Raw genomic sequence first — 22,640 nt, 5'->3', positions numbered from 1 at the left:
TCTTATAAGAAACATCAAAAAAGGGGTGCAGGGGATGAAAAACCAGAGACAATACAGCTTCCAGAATGAAGGATTTGGCTTTTCTCATTTAAATGCAAGAGACACACATCATATACCTATGCATGTGATCCTGGAATGAAGATAGAGGACTTTAAAAACTTGTATAAACTTTCTCTTTCACCATCCCAAAGCCTATCTATGAAATATCAAGATGTCACTGGACTTACAATGCAACTTCATACACTACAGACAAGATGAATGTTCCCAAATTCTGTGATTAAATTAACTTTAAACTATGTATGTATGAATTCTACATCCAGCTAAACTGTCTAAAAGTCAGAGTACAGCTTCCGACTTGCCAGCACTCTATTTGACATCACAGGCATGTTTTCACAGGAAGCCTATTAGAGGCCGTCACTCATTCAGGTCAGTGTTAAGCAAGGTATAAGAGAAATGGGCTTTCCCCAGATGAAGATGCAGGATGATGGCAGTGGGCAAGCGATTCTACAGACATGCAGAAAGCCAGAAGTCTCTCCAGATGGGACTGCTGACTGACCTCAATGCTGGGCAGTATGCAAGGCTAATCGTATTCTGGGCTAGGCTAGCACATTGGGCTGCAAATTTCTCTAACGGTACCTAATTTATAATCAATCAAATGAATTAAATGAAAATGGAGGTATACTTCCCCATGTCATCAAGAGTTCGAGGCTAACACAGCTCCACTTGACGCAGACAGCAACTCAACATCATGGTAGTTCTCCACTCCTTTGCCTCCTGCTCAGCCATGCTCAGCATGTCTGCTATCTTTCCTTATGGTGGCAAGACAGCAATCTTCAAACACCCTGCCTCATGACCACTGCTGCCAGGCAGCTGGATTGGAGAGCTGGGTTCTCAGAAACCATCCCCAGCAAATCCACCTTTCTCCGACAATTCCCTAGCTGGACTGTGCTCTAAACCTACCACTGCTCTTCTGCGTGAGACTCAAAGGAAACAGGCAGATGGCTGGTGAGTAGTGCACGCCTGTGACCTACATGAGACACATGAGGTGGGAGACACAAGTGGATGCCAGAATAACCCCAGGGAGCCACACCACACAGACAGAGGAGGAAAACGGTTGTGGGGGAGGTGGTAATGCAACCTTCTAGTGAGAAGTTTTGCGGGGAGGGCATCTCATAACAGGAATGTAAAAACCCAAGTAAATGAAAATAAATTTGACAGTGACTAACTATAGGAAAAATAAAATGGTAGTGGGTACAAAATGGCAGCTCAGTATGTCATAATTCAATTCAACGATTTATGCAGAACCCTTTTATCAGATGCAGCTGTACTAGGGTGAGGAAAGAGGAAGAATGGTGACGTTCACAGCATGTATTTTCTGCAGTATGAAATCTCAAGTATATAAAATGTATATATTCAAGTACGTAATAGAAAACATATTTAGAATCTGCCAGAGCTAAGAATGCAAGTCATTAGGGGAAGCGTGAGTTAGGGGTTTAGGAGATGGCTGCTTTTGTTCCAAGCTGCACAAGTGTTCTTGCAAATTACGTACATGCTTATTTTTTCACTTTTAAGGATGAACGTGTAGCACTCCCATCTCTCATCTCTCTGAATGGTCCTTTCTATAGAGAACTCAACCCCAAATAATGATACGTTCATCATACAGCAGCAAAATCGAATTGTCTCTTCTCCATTTACCACCTCACTCCATGCTCAGCTGCGCTGAGAATCCAACCAACAGAGACAGGTGTCACCAGTAGAAGAGTTCCAGAAGCCACAGTAGCAGTCCTGGGACCTTGAAGTCAGGGCAGGCAAGGCACAGCCAATTCCCCAGAGGACGTAACTACTCACAGACCAGACGGGTGTCTCATCAGACATCTGGAGGAAAGACAGGTTCTGTACTGAAAAAGCTGCTACGTGAGCCCAGGTGGTCTACAGACCTTCTCTAGCTTCGCTGCTGAGAGCCACCTGTACTTTTAAAATCTAAACACCCCACCAGCACAGAAACCTCTACACTCTAACACTTTAGCCCTTTTTACTCACCCTAAGGGCTGTGATTATTTTAGGGGCTGTCCCAAGGAGAATGCCCCATCACAAGGTATATTTACTCTGAAGGCCCAAACCCAGAGATAAGACTTTCCTAGCAACCTTAACCTTAGCAATGACCTATGATCTCCTAACTCCTCTAGCACAGGGTCCTCCATGTGCTGAACTTACCAGAGCAGCTGTCCCCACCAAAGGCTGCCACCAAGGGCAGGGTCACTTTACCGCTCCCACCACACATTCCACGTGGATTTCTCACGTCCTTCCTTCTTCTATCGTAATAGTCCGTGAAAGCCCACCTTCTCCAGGAAGTCTTCTTGGACTGCAGCTGTCTCCTTTCCTAGATCAAGTCATGCAACCACACACACACCCACCCAGGCCCATCACACCAGTTGGATGCCACACTGCCACACTGCGACCTGTGCAGTACTCGGCCTGACAGATGAGACGGTTGGCATTAAACAGAAAGTCTCCTTTAGAAACAATTTTATATAAATAGGTCCTTGAACAAAGGCTACATGTATAGAGTGTCCAGTTATGAGTACGGTGGATCCGCCCTTCATCTCCACGGGAAGCAGCAGGTTCCAGCTTGCTCATCCTGCATGCCTACGCAGTCAGCTTTTCCAGTAGAGTTTCGACTCCTCTGCTGGTGCTTTTGGTTTTTTCCAATGTCGGAATCAGGCTTTTCAGTCCAGCTTTGACTTTGTTTACAACTTCCTGGTCACAGCTCTGAAGAAGGCTAAAGAAAAGAAAAGGTTGACAAAATTAAACGTCATAAAAGCCCTGAATCTGCTACACCACCCACATGGACAGTGTAACTAAGACGCTGTTCAGTCATCTCCTGTAGCTATGTACAGTGTATTACACAGGTTTTTTTGGTTTTTGTTTTTTTTTTTAAACTCATCAGATGAGGGCCAGTGAGATGACTCAGCAGGTAAAGGCACCTGCCTTCTTACCAAGCCAATGAGCTCCATGTCTGGAACTCGTATGGCAGAAGAACTGACTCTCACTTCTTCCCTGACCAGTATATGTGTGCTATGGCATGTATGTATGCACAGATACCCACACCCACCAAATAAATGTAGTTAAAAAAATTAAAATTCACCAAATGAATGTCTACATTCTGAAACTATGGAAATGCTTCATATCTTGTGGGTGGAGTCACTGAGACAAGACTCCATTGACTTTGATTATCTTATGACTTAATTGCATCCTGCCTTAAAACTGTTTGGCAGGTGTGGTGGTTTGAATGAGAACGGCCCCCGTAGGCTCATATATTTGAATGTTTGGTTCCAGTTGGTGGAACTGTTTGGGAAGGATCAGGAGGTGTAGCCACTGGGGTTTCAAAAGCCCACACCAGACCCAGACTTGCTCAACCTCTCTGCCTCCTGCTTATGGGTCAGATGCTCTTAGCCACTGCTCCAGTGCCATGTCTGCCTGTCTACTGCCACGATGGTCATGGACTTACCTTCTGAAACTGTAAGTAAGCCCCCACAAAAGGCTTTTCTTTTATTAGCTGCTTTGGTCATGGGTGTCTCTTCACAGTAACAGAACAGTAGAAAGAGGGTGCTTTACTCACGTACTGACAGCACAGCACCACATGCCTAAAGATGGCCAAGGAGCACTGTCTGCACAGGTGAGCTCACCCAGTGAACAGGTGTGGCAAGCAAAGCATGGGAGGAAAGCCAAGTGTTAGTGACCTTGTCACTGAACTCTACACCTACGACACACTGTGCTGTGGAAGTGGAAGGGCATAACCTAATAGCGCTCCTGATTTAGCAAGAAACCTGCCTTCTGTCAGTAACCATACAACCCAGAGCATGTTGAATGCCTAAGACTTGGTTTCCTGATCTGGAGAATGGGATTAACAAGAGAATTCACCTTTCTCCTCCAGGTTGTTTGCTTTTGGTGGCAAACTGAACCCAGGATCTCACACATGCTGGGTACATACTGCACCACTAACTATGTGCATTTTAAGGCTGCACTCTGGTGCCAAGCATAGCCACACTCATGCTAAGCCCATGCTCAATACTGAGCCAGGCCCCCAGTTCCCAGAGGGCTGTTTTTTTAAGCTAGAGCTTGATACTTAGTAAACAATAAATGTGAACCATTAAACAAGGCTGGGTCACAGGTACCAGACCACAGGCCACTAGGCCCAAATTTCCTTTCCCTCCTAAGTTCTTTAGGACCACAAGTAAATGTCAACCTCTAAAACACATTCTAGGAGATCATTTGGCATTTTCAAAAGTCCCCAGTCCCAGTAACTTCCATCACGTCAACAAAGAGGAAGGTGGGTTAGCAGCACCAGGCAGCATCCTACAGCTCATAGGAGATGACAATGGGTGCTAGCAAAGTGCCCTGAAATGGATTTGTCACTCAGTGTCTTTACAGTATCACCTTGGCTAAACGGTCACATGGTACAGAACATTAGTACAAGTTAGCACTATTAAGTATGCACTAAACACAGGCATAGTGAGAGGCATTCTACATGCCTTGAGTTCTTAACAGCTTTAAGATTATTATTAACTTTTTGTTTTACAACCAAGAAAAACCAGGAAAGCTCAATGATTTTCTAAGTCACACAGTTAGGCAGGGCTTGAAACCCAGGTAGACTATCTAGGGCCTATGTTCTCAGGTGCTAGAGAACTCTACAGAGTTATTTCTCTGTAAAGCATCCAGAGCTTTTCCTCTTTTCACCCAAAATGCTCTTTCAGTGACTTAATAATGACTGTGGCAGAGACAACAAACACAGCATTAAATAGTACCAAAAGAAAACATATTTGAACTAAAATGTAAACAGGCAGGGATTTTGGCAAACAAATGCTATTCCAGTATCCAGCAAATAAGACGAATGCATTTAAAGCCACGTCACATTCAGCTTCTGTTTAGAACCTCAGACACTGCATGTGTCTCCATACAGTTCCAGGCAGAGCTCCATAAGAAACACGAATCATTCTTCTGTCTGAGATCTACCCATGGGAGTGCTGAGGGATGAGCAAACTTTACACATTAATTTCATGGCATCACTGAAATTTCCAGTTAACCGAGCAGAATGAAAGCATGTCAGTAGGTGTTAACATTCCAAATGCCTAGTAAAGAAATGCAGGACAAAAAAGTTCCTGTCGCAGCGAATGGGTTCTGACTCTTTAACATCCACTGGGATATGAACTCATTTCTCTAAGAAACAGAGAGCCAGATCTGCATGTAATACCCATACATTCAAAGACACTGACTACGTAAATATGAACTCTTGTGTATGTAGACCAGACCGTATATTGGAATTTTTAGTCTACTATTTACAAGCCACACAGCTATACTGTACAGCAAGCTCCACAAACAAGGTGGAAGCCTCAGACTGGAGTACGTTTTCTCATAAGCAGTGGATGTGCTGGTCAGTTTTTGTCAACCTGACACAAAGTAGAGTCCCCGGGAAGAGGAGACCTCATTGAGGAACTGCCTCCATCAGACTGGCCACAGGGGCACTTCTTAACTGTTAACTGATGGAGGAGGGCCCAGCACACCGTGCCACGCACTAGCCCTAGGCAAGTGGACTTGGGCTGGGTAAGAAAGGGAGCTGAAGGTAAAATGGGAGCAGACTAGTAAGCAGCGTTCGTCCACGGTCTCTGCTCCAGGTCCTGCCTTGGGGTTTTGCCCTGACTTTCCTCAGTGATGGATTGTGATTGGGAGTTGGAAGATAAAATAAGCCCTTTCCTCCCAAAGCTGATTTGGCCAGTGTTTTATAACTGAGAAGTAAACTAGGATGCAACAGAGCAGAAGAGAAACAGTAACTGATTCAAAAGCATACAGATGCTATAAAATGACCTGTACATTATAAACTCAACATAACCTAGTCCAGAGAGCAGTCTGTAAGCAAGGACTCCATTTACACATCAACTTCTCTCAATTAACAACTCCTTTATCAATTCCAGAATCTCTAAAGACAATGAAAATAAACTCTCAAGTTAGGCTTGACTCAAAGAGCTTTGTGACAGTCCAGAGGCAAACAACTTACTCATTAAGAGAAAATGTAATTGTGTTTTGGTCAAAACTACAAATGCAATGAAATTATGTATATTGCACATGTCAAAATTCTGTGACCTTTGACACCCACAAGATGACAGTTAAATCTGAGGACTGAAAAGCTCCATTTGCTTTTAAAGAATTTTTAAAATTAATTTTTATTTTATGTACATTGGTGTTTTGCCTGCACATATGTCTGTGTGAGGGTGTCAGATCCCCTGGAACTGGAGGTACAGACAGGTTGGAGCTGACATGTGGGTGCTGGGAATTGAACCCGGGTCCTCTGGAAGAGCAGCCAGTGCTCTTAACCACTGAACCATCTCTCCAGCTCCCTTTAAAGAAAAATTTAAGTCACATCTGTTTATTGTTTGTGTGTGAGCGCACAGCTCCTTGCCACAAAATGTGTGTACATGTCGGAGGGAGTTATTTCTCTCCTTCTATCTTAGGGGTCTTGGAGATGCAACTCTGGTAGTTGAACTTGGTGGCAAATGCATTTGTCTCACCAGCCCCTATATTTCCTTTTTAATATTTGTCTGGACCATGAGTGATGGAGTAATACCACACTGCTGGGAATAAATTCTAGAAAAAGAAATAAAGGTAAAGAAGTGTTGCATGATGTATCCACCAACCTGGAAAGAATGATGGCACCCCGATTGATGCTGGCCCAGGACTTGAGGTTCTTCATGCCAACATGCTCTATAAGGGTTTTTGCAAAACAACCTGTAAAGTAGACCGGAACTTAGTGAACATCAATACAAACTCCCACCCCTCATCTCAATACCCTTTAGTTTGCAAATGTTTCAACAGTAAAGTTAAAAATAATCCTCACCTATACACACTAAAATTCTAGTACAGATTTAGTACTATGTTAATACTGCCAATTTTCTCAACTCTGATGCAAATTCCAAACTATTTTTGGCAGTAATTACCCAAGAAAAACAAATTATTTTAAAAAGCTCATTTGGTCACATCTACATTTCTTTGTAATACTTAATGATTTAACCTTGACCTACTCAGCAAGTAAATGTTTGACAGCGCCATTTCACATGCAGCCAAAATTGGTTCCCCTTGTATAAAAAGGCTGAACTGGAAGGGACCAATAACGTGGTTAGTGGCTAAAGAATGACCATTTGGGTTAGTCATGGCAATTTCTACGATGCTTTCATAGCCATATATCAAAAATAATTATGCCTAATGTTCCGGCTCTGAAGGGTGAGGCAAGGGGACTTCCATGAGTTTCAGGCTAGCCAAGACTCCCCCACCCTAAACACTGTTCATCTTAACTCTGTTTGCAAGGTCTTGGCATCTTATTCACTGTGTCCTCTATGTGCAACTCATTGTACATTGTGTGCATTTCTAGATGCTGTCAGCCCCCATTAAGGGTGGAGTCTAAGTCTTCTGCTGACTCTGGGTGGTCTCACTGCTCAGACCAAGAGCACATGGTAGAAGTGACACGGGATGACTTCTGAGGATTAATGATGAGGCAAAAGCGTACACGTGCTTTGTTTCCTTGGGATGCTCAATCTACGAACCAACCACTGGGGCCAGGAAGTGAATCAGTGGGTACAGGACCTGAGCTCAAGTTCCTAGGACCCATGCAATGCTCAGATTATTCTTATACACTCACTCCTATAATTCCAATGGTAGAAACAGGAGAATTCCTAGAAGCACAAGGGCCAGCTGGCCTCATCTGACCTCCACACATATGCCATGACTCACATATATCTATATTCACACACACAACATGCCACAAATAAAAAATAAAAATAAAAAACGAATCAACCACCATGTGTGCAAGGCCACGCAGTCTAAGAAGAGGAAGGGAGGCTGCTGGCTCCAAGGTAAAACTGGTGGAAGTCTGGTGAGTGAGCTACTGTAACAGTGGGTACACTCCACTCCACTAAACCCCAAATGACTGCTCAGAGAACCACTCAGCCTGAGGTCTGTCACACAACATTACATAACCGAACAGACAGACACACTCATTTGTGCTTGAAAATGACAACCACCCACCCAAGGCTAACAGCCTTGTTTTAGGATTTCTGGCATTTTTACTTTGAAAACTCATTAGGAACTTTTTTGGACATTAACAACGTGTCTAACTCATCTAAACTATGCATTGACTTTTTCAATAATGGAAAGGTTGCTTCACTACATCTTATTCCTGACTATTACAGCGTCTTATCTAAAAACGGCAGGAAAACCAGGCCCGAGTCCTTATTTTAAAGTTTAGAGTGAGAGGTGACAGTGCTGCCCTGCACTAACGGCCCTGCTAGCCACAGCACTGCAGGCCGTCTCAAGAAACTGCTCAAACTGCATGGGAGGCAAGAAGTCCACCAGTGAGCTGCAGCCCGGCCCTTGAAATTTAATCATTACCTAGTCACAGGCATGAATTCTACACATCTGGTAAATCCCACCTGGACCTAAATGACCAGTATAAAGTCCAGAAATGCAGCAATTCCATGTAAGACACACAGCCTACCTTCTCTTCCATTTTCTTTCATCTTTTTATCTTGCTCTATTAACCATTTGAGAACCAGATGTCCTGCAGGATGCTCGGCAACATGAAGCTACAAAAGAACCCAAGCGTGTTATTTCAAAAACTGTCATCCATCTCCGGCACATGAGCCTATCTCTAGCCCATGTATAGACATGGATGCAGTTAAGTTTCACATTTTAAGAAATCTTTATCCAGAATACCCATCACATTCCCAGGGTGCAGCAAGCATAGCTCTGTGGGAGATCACAGTCCCCCCAAGGTAGTTCAGGGATTGGCGAGCTTCTGTTTAAACAGTACCACACAATGTTCTAAAATCAGGTGAAGCTGCCAGCTCTTCCCATGGTAATACACTGATCTGATATACAAATAAACCCCTTGGGAGAACACGACATGGTGTTTAAGTACCATTCACTACCATGACCTAAAGAGCAGGCCACGAAAACATTCTGCAGCTTACTTGCTGGCCTTACCAACTGTTCCACAGTAACAACAGTCTCCCCTCATTTAGTGTGAGAAATAATGAGCACTATTTCATCATACATTCATCTGATCTGCTCCAGGAAGCCAGGGGCTTCAGATCACAACCCACTTGTCTCTTCCAATGCATGTGTCAGTAGCATGCCAGGCACTCAATACCATGCATCCTTTTTATTCAGAATCAAATGCATATGGGTATTTAACATTGCTGAGTGCCAGACCTGACCCATGGCTAGAAGGAATTAGAGATGGAAAGAATAACTGTGCTGTGGAGAAGATGCTGGACTGTTTAGTCAACAGGTAGCCCCCAAGCTATTTCCTCCAAAGGCTGTGTTCTTAGGGGCCACATCCTCAGTGGCTGTAAGCAGACCTAGCCACCCAGTCACTCTGCCAGAGATGGGTCTGGAAGCAGATGGGACTCAAACCAATTCTAGCTAATGACATGGCAGGAAAGCCTGCCTGGAGACCATCTTCCAGTCAGGAAAAGGCTTCCCGATCTTGCTTTCCTTCCTGCCTGAGACCCTCTGTGAGGAGATGCTGAGGCTGGGGAAGCTGGCTATGACAAAACATAACACCTGGCAAGATGCTGAGCGGAAGAGCTCAGCAGGGAAGGCAGACCCTGCCCTAGTGCGGCAGCACCTCTGCACTGTGATAATATAGTGCTGCTACCACAAGGCATCCAGTGTTTGCAGCCTACGGCCTGGACTAAAATGCAGATGTTAGCATTCAGTTTTATGCATAAAGGTATGCAAAAAGTGGCATGTATGTGCCTTCCAATGGATTCCAAACTCTAAGGGCAAGGAATATCTTTTAAGCATTCCTGACAGATTCATAGCTTTTCTGATTAATGAATGAAAGGCTTAGAACTTGGACAGCTTATTTTATATCCTTGAGCAATGAATGCCAGGGATCATAATAAAAGGCTACTCTGTTTAGCACATAAAGGCTTTTGTGAGACTAAGTGACAGCAGAGGTCGAAGCTTCCAAAAATGGTAGTTCCCTATAACCAGCTAGTTCCGAGCTCTGTGAGCTTACAAGGCAGCGCAGGACAAAGGCCCTGTGTGAACTGGCCTCTGCCTTCCTCCTGTTTGCTTGCTGTTTCCAACTGGGAGTCTTGGGCTCAGTAGCCCTCCTTTCCTTAGGGCTGCAGTACACCCTCCCCTTTCCATCATGCTTGGCCCAGCTGCTAACCCTTCAGGGTTCAGCTTGGCTCATCTGTTTCCAGGAAGGCTACCTGGGGACAAGCTGGGTCTTATACAACCCCACAGAACCCATAGTTGTCCTTCATAGTTTCTGTTTCAATATTAACTTAAATAATTACTCTACTTAATCAGTGTGTCTTCCGAATGGCAAGCTTTTGGGGAGCTGTTTAGCACTTGTATCAATTGTTGAGAGAGAGTCTCATCTAGCTTAGGCAGGCCCTGAACTCCATATGCAGCAGAGGATAACCTCGAACTCCTATTCCTCCTGCCTCTCTCTCTCAAGTCTAGGTCTGTAGCTATGCACCTGGCTAAGCAAGTCTTTTTTAATGAGTCAGAATCAGGGAAGACTTCACAGAGAACTGTGGGCCCCGGGATGAGTTAGTCTGTGCACCGATGGAGCACAGGGCAGTGGAGAAAAGGATAGCATTTCCCACTGGAGGAAGCGGCTGCCACAGCAAGCATGGACTATTCTGGAAAGGTAGTAAAGGGCCAGCCACACATATCTAAGAGCCACAGCATGTGACGTCAGGCAGTACAGAATCACTGCATCTCTGAGAAGGACGAGTACTCCCACTATGGCGCTCTGATCGTTTTCAAATGTGCTACTGGATTACTGTTAACTCTGTAGTCTCCATGACAGGGGCTTCTGCAGCTCTGTGGCTCTCCTGCCAGCACTCTAATCAACAGTACATCACCTCTCCGTCCTTGCCACCAGGATGCAGTTCTGCTGCGGCCAAACTGGCGATGGCATCCATGGCAGGCTGAACGTCTCCAATAGCAGATCCCAGGATGTCAGATACCAACACACATGCAGACTTGTCCAGCACTACCTCTTGAGCATGTCCTTGCAGGTGGTTTAGCAAAGCTGGAGAGATGGATTCCAAGAGCTCACGCCGGCGGATGGCCGTGTCTTTCTTACTGTAGGAATATGTTGAATGAGGTGGTAAGATAAATAGCAGATCTTGTTATTACAAACTTCTAGGAGCTTATCACAACCCGGGGCACACTCTATTGTAATTGTCTGTCCTTCTGCTGAGGATGCAGACAGTGAGTAAGTGAAAGTTACAGGCTGGGCTTCATCTTTCCATTCTCAAGTTCTTAACACTACCTGGCGAGGAACAAGACTTCAACAAAGGAAGCCGCTTTCTACACTACAGACACACAAGTAACCCTCCCAAATCCAGGCGATCTTAAACCAAATAATGACAAATTATCATGCAAGACAGGACGTGTTCAGAGTACTTCACAAACTCTGTTCTCGGGACATTAAAATATATGACATCAGGAGCTCTGAAAGTAAAGCATACCAAAAATCAAACTATACTTGAAGGCCTACTGTGTGCCAAGTAGATGCTTCATTCAGCCTGGTACTGCCATTTCCTTTCAAGGACAGTCTCGAGACTATCAAAACCTCAGGTTTAACAATGGAATTCACCAATGAGGATTTATTAGAACACGCACTCCTCACAAAGAATCAAGCATACTGGGAGAGGACCAAAGGCACCAAGCCATCAGCTGGCAGTTACCTGTGTGCATTGCCATCACCCTTCTGCAGGAGCTCGATGATTTCTCGTACGGTGTGGGCAGGATCTCTGGGACTCAGCAAGTACAATAGGACTTTCCTCCCATATTTGTCATTCACTATGCTGGGTAAGGAACTGATGATTTCCTATATAATTAAAAAACAAAAACAAAACCCTTGCAGTGTTATTTACATTCTCAAAGTTCAGCTGGGATTTGATGGGAATGAGGAACACACCCTTGGCTATTTCCCTCAGTGCACTCACTAGCAAATGTGAAGTTAATTCTGACATGTCTTATCAAAACACAAAGAATTATAATCAGAACAGTTAATTATCTACTGTGGCCATCACTGTTGAACAACCTGTTTGTATTAACTGATCAAACCTAAGGACTTTTAAAAAGTTAGAGTTATCTCCATTCATTATGAGGAGTATTATGGGCTGCTATTACTAAGGACAGCACCTGCTGTGATCTGAGTAGACAAGAGTCAATTTGCAGGAGCACTTAATGTAGCATGAGCCTTGATGAAGCACATGCCTCAGAACTTCCCTGCTGAGGCATGGGAGAGGAAGCTGCCCTGTAAACCACAAAGTTAACACAGGCTTAGCTAGGCTGCTTATTATAGCAAACGAAGGCTGTTTACCACAGTGAGAAACACCAACAGGTTACCTGGAGCCACAGAGAGAACTCATTCACTAGCTAAGTTTACAGGTCAGGACCAGAAGCAGGGATCTGACTAGTCCTGATCCCTACTCCAAATCTGTCATATCCCTCCTCTAAAAGGAAGAAATCCTCTTACGATGACATATACTCAGAATTGTTATTTTTTTTTAACAATTAAACAAAATTTTTATTGTGTGTATGAGTGTTTTGTCTATAAGCATGTCTGTGCACAACACGCATGCAGTACCCGCAGAGAATTCTGAGCTGCTATGTGAGTTCTGGGTATTAAACCTGGGTCTTCTGGGAAAGCAGAAAGTGCTCTTAACCATGCTCCAGCCCCAGTCTGCCCTTAAAAAACAAACCAAAAAGACAAAAAACACCAACAACTATTTATTACTAAATTAGTGATTTTAGTAGTACAAAGGACTAAACTAAAAACCATCAACCATAGGCTCAAAATACAGCAAAACTCAGCATCTCATGTTTGTTGATGATAAAATCCCAGGCTCCCCTCAACTTCTGCACTAATCTATGTTCTTCTGATGCCTAATGACAGTAATGACACTGGCTACATGTTGAAATGGAACCAGACACTGCAGAGTGCTGAATGATCCTTCTCGCAACCAGGTTCCAGAACTACAGCTGGATCCTCATCCAGCTCTCTGAATTACCTCTGAAGAAGTCAAAGGTCACAGCATGATTTCCACACAAAACACGAAGGCTTTCAGAAATAAGTCTAACAATCTAAAAATGAATCTACAATTTCAATCACACCAGGAAAAAATATACAGAATTCGCTACAAGGTGTGGAGTTCTTTTCATTATCTCAAAGTAGCATTATTATCCATGCTTTTGGTAATGAGATGTTTAATGCATCCAACACAGGGAACCTTTAGCATGCCCTCGGTGCACTTGAACTGACATCTTTTTCAGAGCATAATGAGGAAAGGCGGGAGCCACCAAATCTGTGGACTCCACTGACACCCCCCACAAGGACTACTTTCATGGCGCAGCCAGTATGCACAACATCTATGCATAGACACATTCAGTTCACTTGCTCTGACTAAGCAGGGGGAACCCTTGCCCAGGCCCCTTGGCATTCTTAAGAGAGCTAGTCGTTCAAAACAAAAGTACACACAGGGAATGGAGTTGGGGGTACACATTTTCCATAAGGACAGAACTAAACCAAGCAACAGAAACTTGAGACTTGAGCCTGTAGTAAGCACACTGCTATAATAGGTCATATGTGGGAAGGAAAAACAAATAGGAACTACTTTAGCCACAGGGAGCTAAAGTCTAGCAGAACAGGCAAGAGAATGAATAGAAAGTTAAAAATAAATAGGAGAGACCTAAATGATAGACAGCAACAGAGGAGCCGAGGGAGGTCAAATGACCAGGAAGCCTGAGCACTTCAAAGACAAGGCTTTATCCCCTAGTCTACCTTCTGGCTGCACTAGGGCATGATGCAGTCTCTCCATTCTCGACCCCCTCCCTCTTTATTGAGTACCTCACTCATGTAAGCATCCGGTCAATGGGCATTTCTGAGTTTGTAAGTCCTGTCAGACCATAGTTAACGGCTAAAAATGAATGAAAACTAACCTAAGGAAATGTCAAGTGAGAGGCAGAGATGTGGCTGAGAGATCAGAGCAGGAGCCTGGGATTTTATTTATTTATTTAGAGTGATGATCAGCCTATGATTTCAACCTGACATTTTGGTAAAACCAATTACTCTGAAGGAAACTCTTAGCAACACTGGGTTCTCTTAGTGTCTGGGTGGGAAACACAGTCACAGGACTCTACTGGTTAGTTTTAACTGTCAGTCTGGTACAACCTAGAATATCCTGGGAAGAGTCTCACTGAGGAATCAAGATCAGGCTGACCTCTGGACATGACTGTGGTCGAACTGTCTTGCCTGGTAATTGATGTAGGAAGACCCAGTCTATTGTGAGAAGCTCCATTCCCTAGGCAGGGGGTATTGACCAGTATAGGGAAAAAACTAGTTGACAAGCAAGAATCCAGGCATTTCTTCTGTCTGTTCGTGACATGTTCTGTGGATGTGATGCCCACTCTGACTTCTCCACAATACGGGTAAATTGTAAGCCAAGGTTGTTTGTAGTTTGTTTTTTTAAGTTTCACAGCTACAGAAATGAAACTAAGAGTCCACACATATGTGATTAAGAACTATATGGAATAGCAAAATCCAATAAAAAAGGAAGAATAACTTCTGGGGTTTTTCTGGGTTTTGTTGCTGTTTGTTTGCTTTTGGTTTGCAGTGGTAGGGATTGCAAGCCTCTCGTGTACTGCATAAGTGCTCTACCACTGAACTTCACGGCCACTCCTCCAAAAATAGTTTGGTTTTTGTTCTTAAAATAGGGTCTCGTGTATCCCAAGGCTGGCCTCAGTTGCTTTGTGGCCAAGGATGACCTTGAACTTCCTATTCTCCTGCCTTCACCCTCCAAGTTCTGGAATTACTAAAACATATACCACATACCTGGTTTATGTGGTGCTGGGTATGGAGCCCATGACTTCATGGATACGAGACAAGCACTCTACCAAATGAACTACATACATGAGATCCAAAAAACAGTTTTTAAGAGTATAAAAAACACTAACCACCACCATGAAAATAAAAACTATAAACTTCAGTATAGTCACTAGTGGACTATTTCTACTTGTCATTGAAAAATAAACGAAATACTTAAAAGTGAAAAAATTATGGTCCATAGGTCAAGTCCTGTCTGTGCCCACTTTCTATACACTCATCAAGCTAAGAATGTTTTTCTTTTCCTTTTTTTTTAATTGCAAAACATTCTTTAAAAGTATAAACAAGACAAACCATATATGGCCTATAAGGCCTCAAATAATTACTATCTAGCCCTTTACAAAAAAAAAAAAAAAAAAAAGATAGGATCTTACTATCCAGCCCAGGCTGGACTCCAAATTCATGGCAATCCTCCAGGCTTGTTGGCTCTCAAGTGATGGGATTGTAAGCGTGAGCCACCATGATTAGCCAGGTTTTACTTATTTGTATCACATGATGGAAGGCTAAGTAGTCGGTATATTATTCTTTGTAACTTTGTAATTATTTATTAAAGATGAGGCATTTAAAATATGCATCAATACTGCTTCATTCCCAGACAGCCCCTGGCTAGGCTATCCATCCCTTTCCTTAGGAACACTTCTATGAAACCAGCCAAAGCAGACCAGAATAAATGGGATCACATTTTATTTGGAGGTATGTTCACTTTGGAAAGGAAAGCAGATGGGAGACAGCTTGCATTTATTTTGTAAGGTCAAAGAAAGGTATAGCTGACCAGGTTGAGATTCCAACTTGACATTCTGGGAAGTACGGATACCCTGAATGGAGTGTTTGGCAATGCTCAACTTTCTGGGTATTTTTAAAAAGCACTGCAACAGATTCTGTGGTGGCTGGGTGGGAAAAATGCAAGAGTGATGACCATATCACAACTTTATCACTAACTTCGGGACTTAATGATCCACAGAACCGGCGGAGCATTTGTCAGTGAGAGGCATGTCCGTGAGAGCTGCCTCAAGTTAGTCTTTAGGAATGTGGGTTCCACAGCTGTGGACCGCAGACAGATAAGCACAAGAAATGAAAACGCCTTCAACAGCAACTTGAAGTGAGATAAGTCGTTGGAGAAGACTAACCCAGCAGAGAATTCTGGCAAGTCCTGAAGGGCGCTTGTTTCCCTTGAAATCCATTTGGAACAGTTATGCACATTTTCGTTTTTTGTGAAATAGTACACAAAAGCAAACTTTCAATGGGCCAGTCAGTTTCCATTTCTGTGAAACAGCTTTATTCAGAGCCAATTCTACGGCCTCACATCTCTGTCACAGGAATGAAAAACAATGACTATTGACTGGAGTCAAGAGGGTACGAAAGTCACAAGAAACATGTCAAAATATTCAGTCTGTGACACAAAATCTTGCCAACTCGCTCCTTCCCACAATCCTACTCCCCCAAAAGTCATCCCAACTTTAAAATAATCAAGAACAAAGTTGGAAAGTGGCAGCAGGGGCATGAGAAACCCACAGCTGGGATCTACAGCTGCCATCTAGGAAAGCAGATCTCCCCTCTCCCTCCCTACTATTAGGGATAAACTGGAAACACCCAGCTACCCTCACCCTGCTGGACTAGAGAGGCCACAGCACCCCCACCTGACCACAGGCTTTTCTCTGCAGACATTGTAAGAGTCTCATTCATCACTAAGATTTCTCCAAGACTCCATTCGTGTGCAAACAGGTGAACAAGCTGCGTTTGCAAAAACTAAGCCCTTTTCAAAACATTTCCAATTTGGGTCACTGCTACCAAGACTGCAATTTCTCTTCCCTAGTTTGGCAATCTCTACCTTCTCCAGTCAATACTTGTGCATACTACATAAGGAAAATAGGCTCACAAAGTAAGATGAGAAAAGGATGGTCCCAGAGGATGGCGGGAGACACACAATTCTGAACACCATGTCTACTTTGGGTTAGCTTTTCCAAGAGTTCTGAAAGTCAAATGCAGGGATAAAGACATTTACTCAAGGATTATCACCTTATGGTCATTGGATTAGACCAGAGTAATTGCTAAGACACAAGTAGGAGGTTAGGAAACCTGATTTTAACAAAACCTTTTGTTAAGGGTGTTACAAGCACAGCTGAATGGGTTTTTTTTTTTTTTTTTTTTTTTTTGGTTTTTCGAGACAGGGTTTCTTTGGAGACCAGGCTGGCCTCGAACTCACAGAGATCCGCCTGGCTCTGCCTCCCGAGTGCTGGGATTAAAGGCGTGCGCCACCACCGCCCGGCTAGCTGAATGGGTTTTAAGTATTCTCTTCTCCAGCAGCTTAGCCCTGCATATAGGGACAGATGAACAGGACACAACTGTGCAGAGGCTGCTTGTCCACAACAAGTGTGTTAAACTGAAGAATCACTAAATAAGGCAATTACTAATCACATCCAAGCACTGCTTTGCTTAAAAAAAAAAAAAAAAATTCCATGCAACCTTAATCCAAAGTAGAAATGTCAAGTCTTATTTTTACCATGGTCATTTAGGTGTTTAAAACAATTACTATCCAGTTACAAGATTGGAATTCATATAGGAACAGAACAAGCCTCTAAAATAAGACATACTAAAGTCAGAAAATGTGAACTAAAAGCACAAGTCAAAGTGTTCATATAACATGTGAAACTGAACTCCAACACTGGCCACTGGCCGGCGTAACCAATTCAAGCCCATCCAAATTACTTACTGATATGATTATCTGCTTCACAAGCTTAGTGTCATCAATACAGTCAAACGCTGCCAGCAAAACCAAGTGAGAGTACTGGCCCTGTAAGAACGGGGAGACAGAAAAGGTTAAATTGGCTCTTGTGAGTAAAGGCTGCCAAGCCTGAAGACCGCAGTTCAATTCCCAGAACCCAAATGGTAGAAGAGGACAACAGACTTTCCTCTGACGTCCACACATGTGCATACCACCTATCCCCTACACATAAACTACATAAGTTAATGTAATAAAAATTAGTAAGACAAAATAACGGCAAACCTAGAAAGCTGGGCGTGGTAGCACACACTTTTAATCCCAACATCTGAGGGGCAGCCAGAGCTCCGTGAGTTTGAGGCCAGCCTGGTCTACATTATCATGACATAGTGAGACCTTGTCTCAAAAAAAGAAAAAAACCAAAGAAACAAAAAACTTTCCCTGTTACACACCCTTCCCATAGCCTACACAATAATCTGTCCAACCTTACACAAACAAGGTGAATCAGTCACTCAAAGGAACTAGCTAATCATATTTGAGATAAGGTTGACTGAACAGAAACAGAAACATATTCGTCAAATAGCCCAGGAATCAGGATGCAACATATAAGCAAACACCCAGTTAATGAATGGCAACTTGAAAATTTTAAATGAGACAATGAAATGAAAGATTAATTGGGGGAGGAGGGGACGTGCATACAACTACATACAGAAACTATTCAAATCACCAAAAAAGAAACGGATAATCTTAGGCACGATTTATATATATACATTATAAAATATACACATACCTTCATAAAATTATGACATATATATATATACATACATAAATTATCTGTACATACACAGAAAATTTTAGAAGGCAAAACACCCGAGTCAAAGGACTACAAATTATTTTTATTGTACTTTGTCCAATTGCATTTATTGTACATTGTTGAATTTCTTTGAAAATAGCTATAGATATTTAAACAAATACTGAAAACAAAACCCCGAACCATATACAAAAGCTGGACAAGAGCTAGGCTCAGTGGTGCATCCCTATAATTTATAATACATCTAAGTATTTAATAGAGGGAGACCAGAAGACTGCTATAAGTTTGAGAACATCCCAGTCTACACAGTTGATTGAGTTCCAGAGGCTACATGGTGGATTTCTCCTTAAACAAACAGCAAAAATCTACAAGCTCCAAAACAAAGAAACAAACAAAAAAGAAGCTCCCCTAAACCCACACACAGCAATAAAAAGAAAAGCACGCAAACTATATAAAATATTCTGACCCCAAGAACTAGACAAAAACCACTGTGCCTACAATCACCTCTTGGAATTCAACTTTTGGGGAAAGCAGGCATCTTCATGCTGGTTAGAACGTAAAGTGGTTTGCTTCTTTGGAAGGCAATTGGCAACATTAAAACAACATGCATGTATGTTCTCACCTAGCAATTTTAGCTCTGGGGATTTATCCTAGACATGCTTCCACATATGTACAGACACATATAAAATGTTTACTGGAGTGCTGATAATTTAAGGAATCTAGACAATTCAAGATCCAACAGAAAAAGACTGGCTAAGTGAATCATGGTACAGCCATGCAAGGGAATACTGTAAAGTCACTACAAGTGAGGCAAGCAGACGTACATGTATTGAAATAAACTGGCTCCCGAGATGAGGAAATTGGTAAAGGACAGTGAAAACTACCGTCAGGGAGGCAGAGCACAACTAACTGCAAGGTATTTCCGTGTGAATAGAGACGCTGGCCCACAACTCCATTTCAAATGTAGACACAGTAGCACCATCTTTGAAAGGCACAATCACACCGAACAAAGAGATGATCATTTCTGCTCAAGTTCGACAATCATTCCATATTAATTACACAAGAGAGCAACAGGCAATTCCGCAATCACATCTAGACACTGAACATGCTTCTCTCAGCAGCTGGGACCGAGAAACCAGGAAACCAGCGGACTCGCTGACGGCCTAACTCCACCTTGATCTAACCGACATTTACAGACTACCATAAATACTCCACAGTGATTCCGTTCAAGATACCAAGACAGACCTAATGCGAGGCCTGAAAGGAAGTCTCAATAAAATTTAAAGACCGGAATAATAAAAATCTAAAAACCTCAAAACTGAACAATAACATTTGTGATTCTAAATAATTTACAGTTCAAATCTACTGGGTTATGTTTACCTCCTCCCTCAGAAGTAATTCTTAAATTAAAAAGAAGCCGGACGGCCAGGTTCTGTGACCACTACTATGCCAAACTAGGAAAGGGTCTCAAAAATGAATTGGCCAATTACCTCATGTAACCAAAATCTAAAATTAAAAAGTCTAATTTTATTATTTAGAAAATGCCTTACTAATACAGTTTAGACAGAACTTTCTATTAACATCCTGTTTTTACTCAATTTTAATGTAAGTACTTCAATTAAATGTCACACAAAATTTACTCAGTTGCAAACTGTGAATAAAATATTCTTGTACATCTCAAGCTGGAAAAAGAATACCACATTTCACCTTACAGAAAAGACAGCTGCTTACCAATGCACACTAACGCCCGTCACTCCCAATGCCACAGAATACTAACTGTATCACACAGCATCTATGCTACCTTGGTCTGAACAGCACTTGCTGAACTAAGAATTTGACTAATTCAGTTGTTCTCATTGGATTTTTTTTTTTAAAAAACAGGAAAAGGCTGAACATAGAGTAATTGCCACTCACCAGTAACTGATAAAGTTACTCAACTATATAATTAAAACCACATTTACTACTACATGTAACCTAGTTTTAGCATTACTTTGTATTGCTGGTATGGAAAAACCATCCCACATTTAAATACACAAAAACTTGTATTAATTTTATTATTGTGTGGATGGCAATGCACGGGTGTGTGGGTAAGATTGCTTGTGCATGCATGTGTGGAGGCCAGAGCTCAATTTTAAGTACTTGATCCACTGAGGGGCTCCCCCAGCTAGAAACAATCCCCAGTAAAACAAACAAAAAAACCCACAAAAACCACTGCCACCACCACTAAACGTTTGTATCTAACACTAATCCTCCAATAGATTCCAAGGAGCTAAAATATTTAATACCTTAATTTTTTCATGACCACAGTATAAATTTATACCAAGAAAACAGACAAATTTTAACTCTTTACAGTTTTGGTGGTAGCAAAAACCAGTATTAAGTTTCTGAACTACAATGTGACATTGTTTACTTAGGTATATATATGGCTTAAACCGGCAGCAGAAGTCCCATGTGTAGTCACCGAGGCTGGAGACAGGTATAAAGCAGGTATAAAGATCAGTCTTTACACACCACAACCAAACAGGGCCTGGGGTGGAGTGCACAGGCCTGGAATATAGGAATTCCCTTCTTCGATCTCTAGCAAGACACACATACATACAAACAATTCATGTGCAGAGAGAACCATAGTATGAACCCTATGTTGTGCAAAGTAACCTAGAAAACGGACAGAAGAAGATATAACAAACAAATTGAAGCAGTTATCTGATTTCTCCGCTAGACATGAACTCACTTCACTGTTAGTGACTTTACAAACATGCTTTTGTTGTACTCACATTGGCCACCTTTTCAACGTATGTCTTCATTGTTTTCACGATCACTTTCCTGTCCTTAAAAGGAAAAACTGATTCAATGAACTTTTATTTATTTATAGATGAAGCTTAGCGCACAGTTAATACTTATGCAGTGTTACATTTTCATCAGCATCGTCTCTTTGTTAGTGAAAAGACCAGATTGACGCAGAATGAAAAACAGTGCAGCGTGAGCCAAAACACTCCACAAGGAGCTATACAATCTCCAGCTTATGTCATCCCATTTAGGCACAAATATGGACCCACGGAAGTCTAAGGCACAGGCAAACCTAGTGAGATCACCTGTACAGCCATCCCTCTCCCAATGTCTGATATGCCTTCAAGAGTCTAACACACAGATGTGCTTAATATGTTTGCGCAGTAGTTAAATTTGCAATAAGTAAAAGGCAGATAAAACACAACGAACATTTAAAGGATGAAATATGTAAAATTCTATGATCGTGATCAATGTTCACCTTTTCCCACAGAGTACTTAATACACAGGGAACACATGTATGGTGTAGTTAACGAATTATCTCTGCCTTCCTCCCATTCTCAATATGACCATTAAATGAAGAATAAAAGAACAGAGCATGGGTCCCCAAACCTCCGTAAGCTCAGGCTGAGCATGAACGTGTCACCTGCTTGGAGGTTTCTTCCTAACCTTCAGTGACGCCTTGGGTCTCTGCTGAAGCAGAGAAGGCGCCAAAGCCCCGGGAGGCCCTAGGACACAACTTCCAGAAGATGACACTTCTGTACAACTGGGATCCAAAGACTAAAGGCTCAAAGATGAAGGCTCATCAAGTCAGACTGCGGGGAGGCACGGCGCTGACACTTACCTTGGGGGTACCATGCCACAAGCAGTGCATGGCCACTCTGGCGCCATCGTGTGTGTGGGCCAGGTATACCACTGCTTCCCGGATGGCTTCGATTAATTCCTAGAGACCAGAAGGCAGAGAATGAAAAGGCGGGAGCTCAGGCAGCAGACACCTCAGGCTGGAATTCTACAGCCGGCCTCTTTCTAGACAAATTCTTTCCAACAAAGCAGCGAATACAGCTCAGAGCAATTTCTAATAAACAACAGAACCAATTTCCCACTATATCTATTTTTATAAAGTAGTCACAGGTGATGTGTGATATATTCTAATGAATACAGAAAGAGCAGCCAGGGGTAGCGGCTCTAAGGGGGTGTTTAACAGAACAGATGGGAAAAGATCATACTCCCCAACATGTGAATATAACAAACACAATCAAAACTCATCCTGACTGAAGTGCCTGTGGTTTAGTTTACCATAGGACTGGATGATCTCTACAGGTCATATGAATTGTGTACCAAAACACTTAAATAGTGTT

At 42.6% G+C, this 22,640-nt stretch overlaps 1 protein-coding gene across 3 annotated transcripts in view; it reads right to left on the bottom strand.

The window, feature by feature from the left end:
* Positions 1 to 2,509: 2,509 nt before the first annotated feature.
* Positions 2,510 to 22,640, bottom strand: part of Pum3 (pumilio RNA binding family member 3) — a 34,797-nt gene continuing 14,666 nt past the window's right edge. For all 3 annotated transcript variants that reach the window (XM_052761637.1, XM_052761638.1, XM_052761639.1), the window contains exons 11-18: positions 22,127 to 22,225; positions 21,273 to 21,326; positions 17,679 to 17,759; positions 11,766 to 11,908; positions 10,935 to 11,157; positions 8,543 to 8,630; positions 6,690 to 6,780; positions 2,510 to 2,779 (exon numbers count right to left, since the gene is read on the bottom strand). In XM_052761637.1, coding sequence (XP_052617597.1) covers positions 2,647 to 2,779; positions 6,690 to 6,780; positions 8,543 to 8,630; positions 10,935 to 11,157; positions 11,766 to 11,908; positions 17,679 to 17,759; positions 21,273 to 21,326; positions 22,127 to 22,225 — 912 coding nt within the window. In that variant the 3' untranslated portion in view covers positions 2,510 to 2,646. The remainder of the gene's footprint in view (positions 2,780 to 6,689; positions 6,781 to 8,542; positions 8,631 to 10,934; positions 11,158 to 11,765; positions 11,909 to 17,678; positions 17,760 to 21,272; positions 21,327 to 22,126; positions 22,226 to 22,640) is intronic.

Source organism: Peromyscus californicus, unplaced genomic scaffold (genome assembly GCF_007827085.1).
Source record: "Peromyscus californicus insignis strain IS unplaced genomic scaffold, ASM782708v3 Scaffold_4__1_contigs__length_199733344, whole genome shotgun sequence".
NCBI lineage: Eukaryota > Metazoa > Chordata > Mammalia > Rodentia > Cricetidae > Peromyscus > Peromyscus californicus.
Note: the sequence above shows the minus strand (reverse complement) of the source record. Positions and strands in the feature narration are given on the sequence as shown.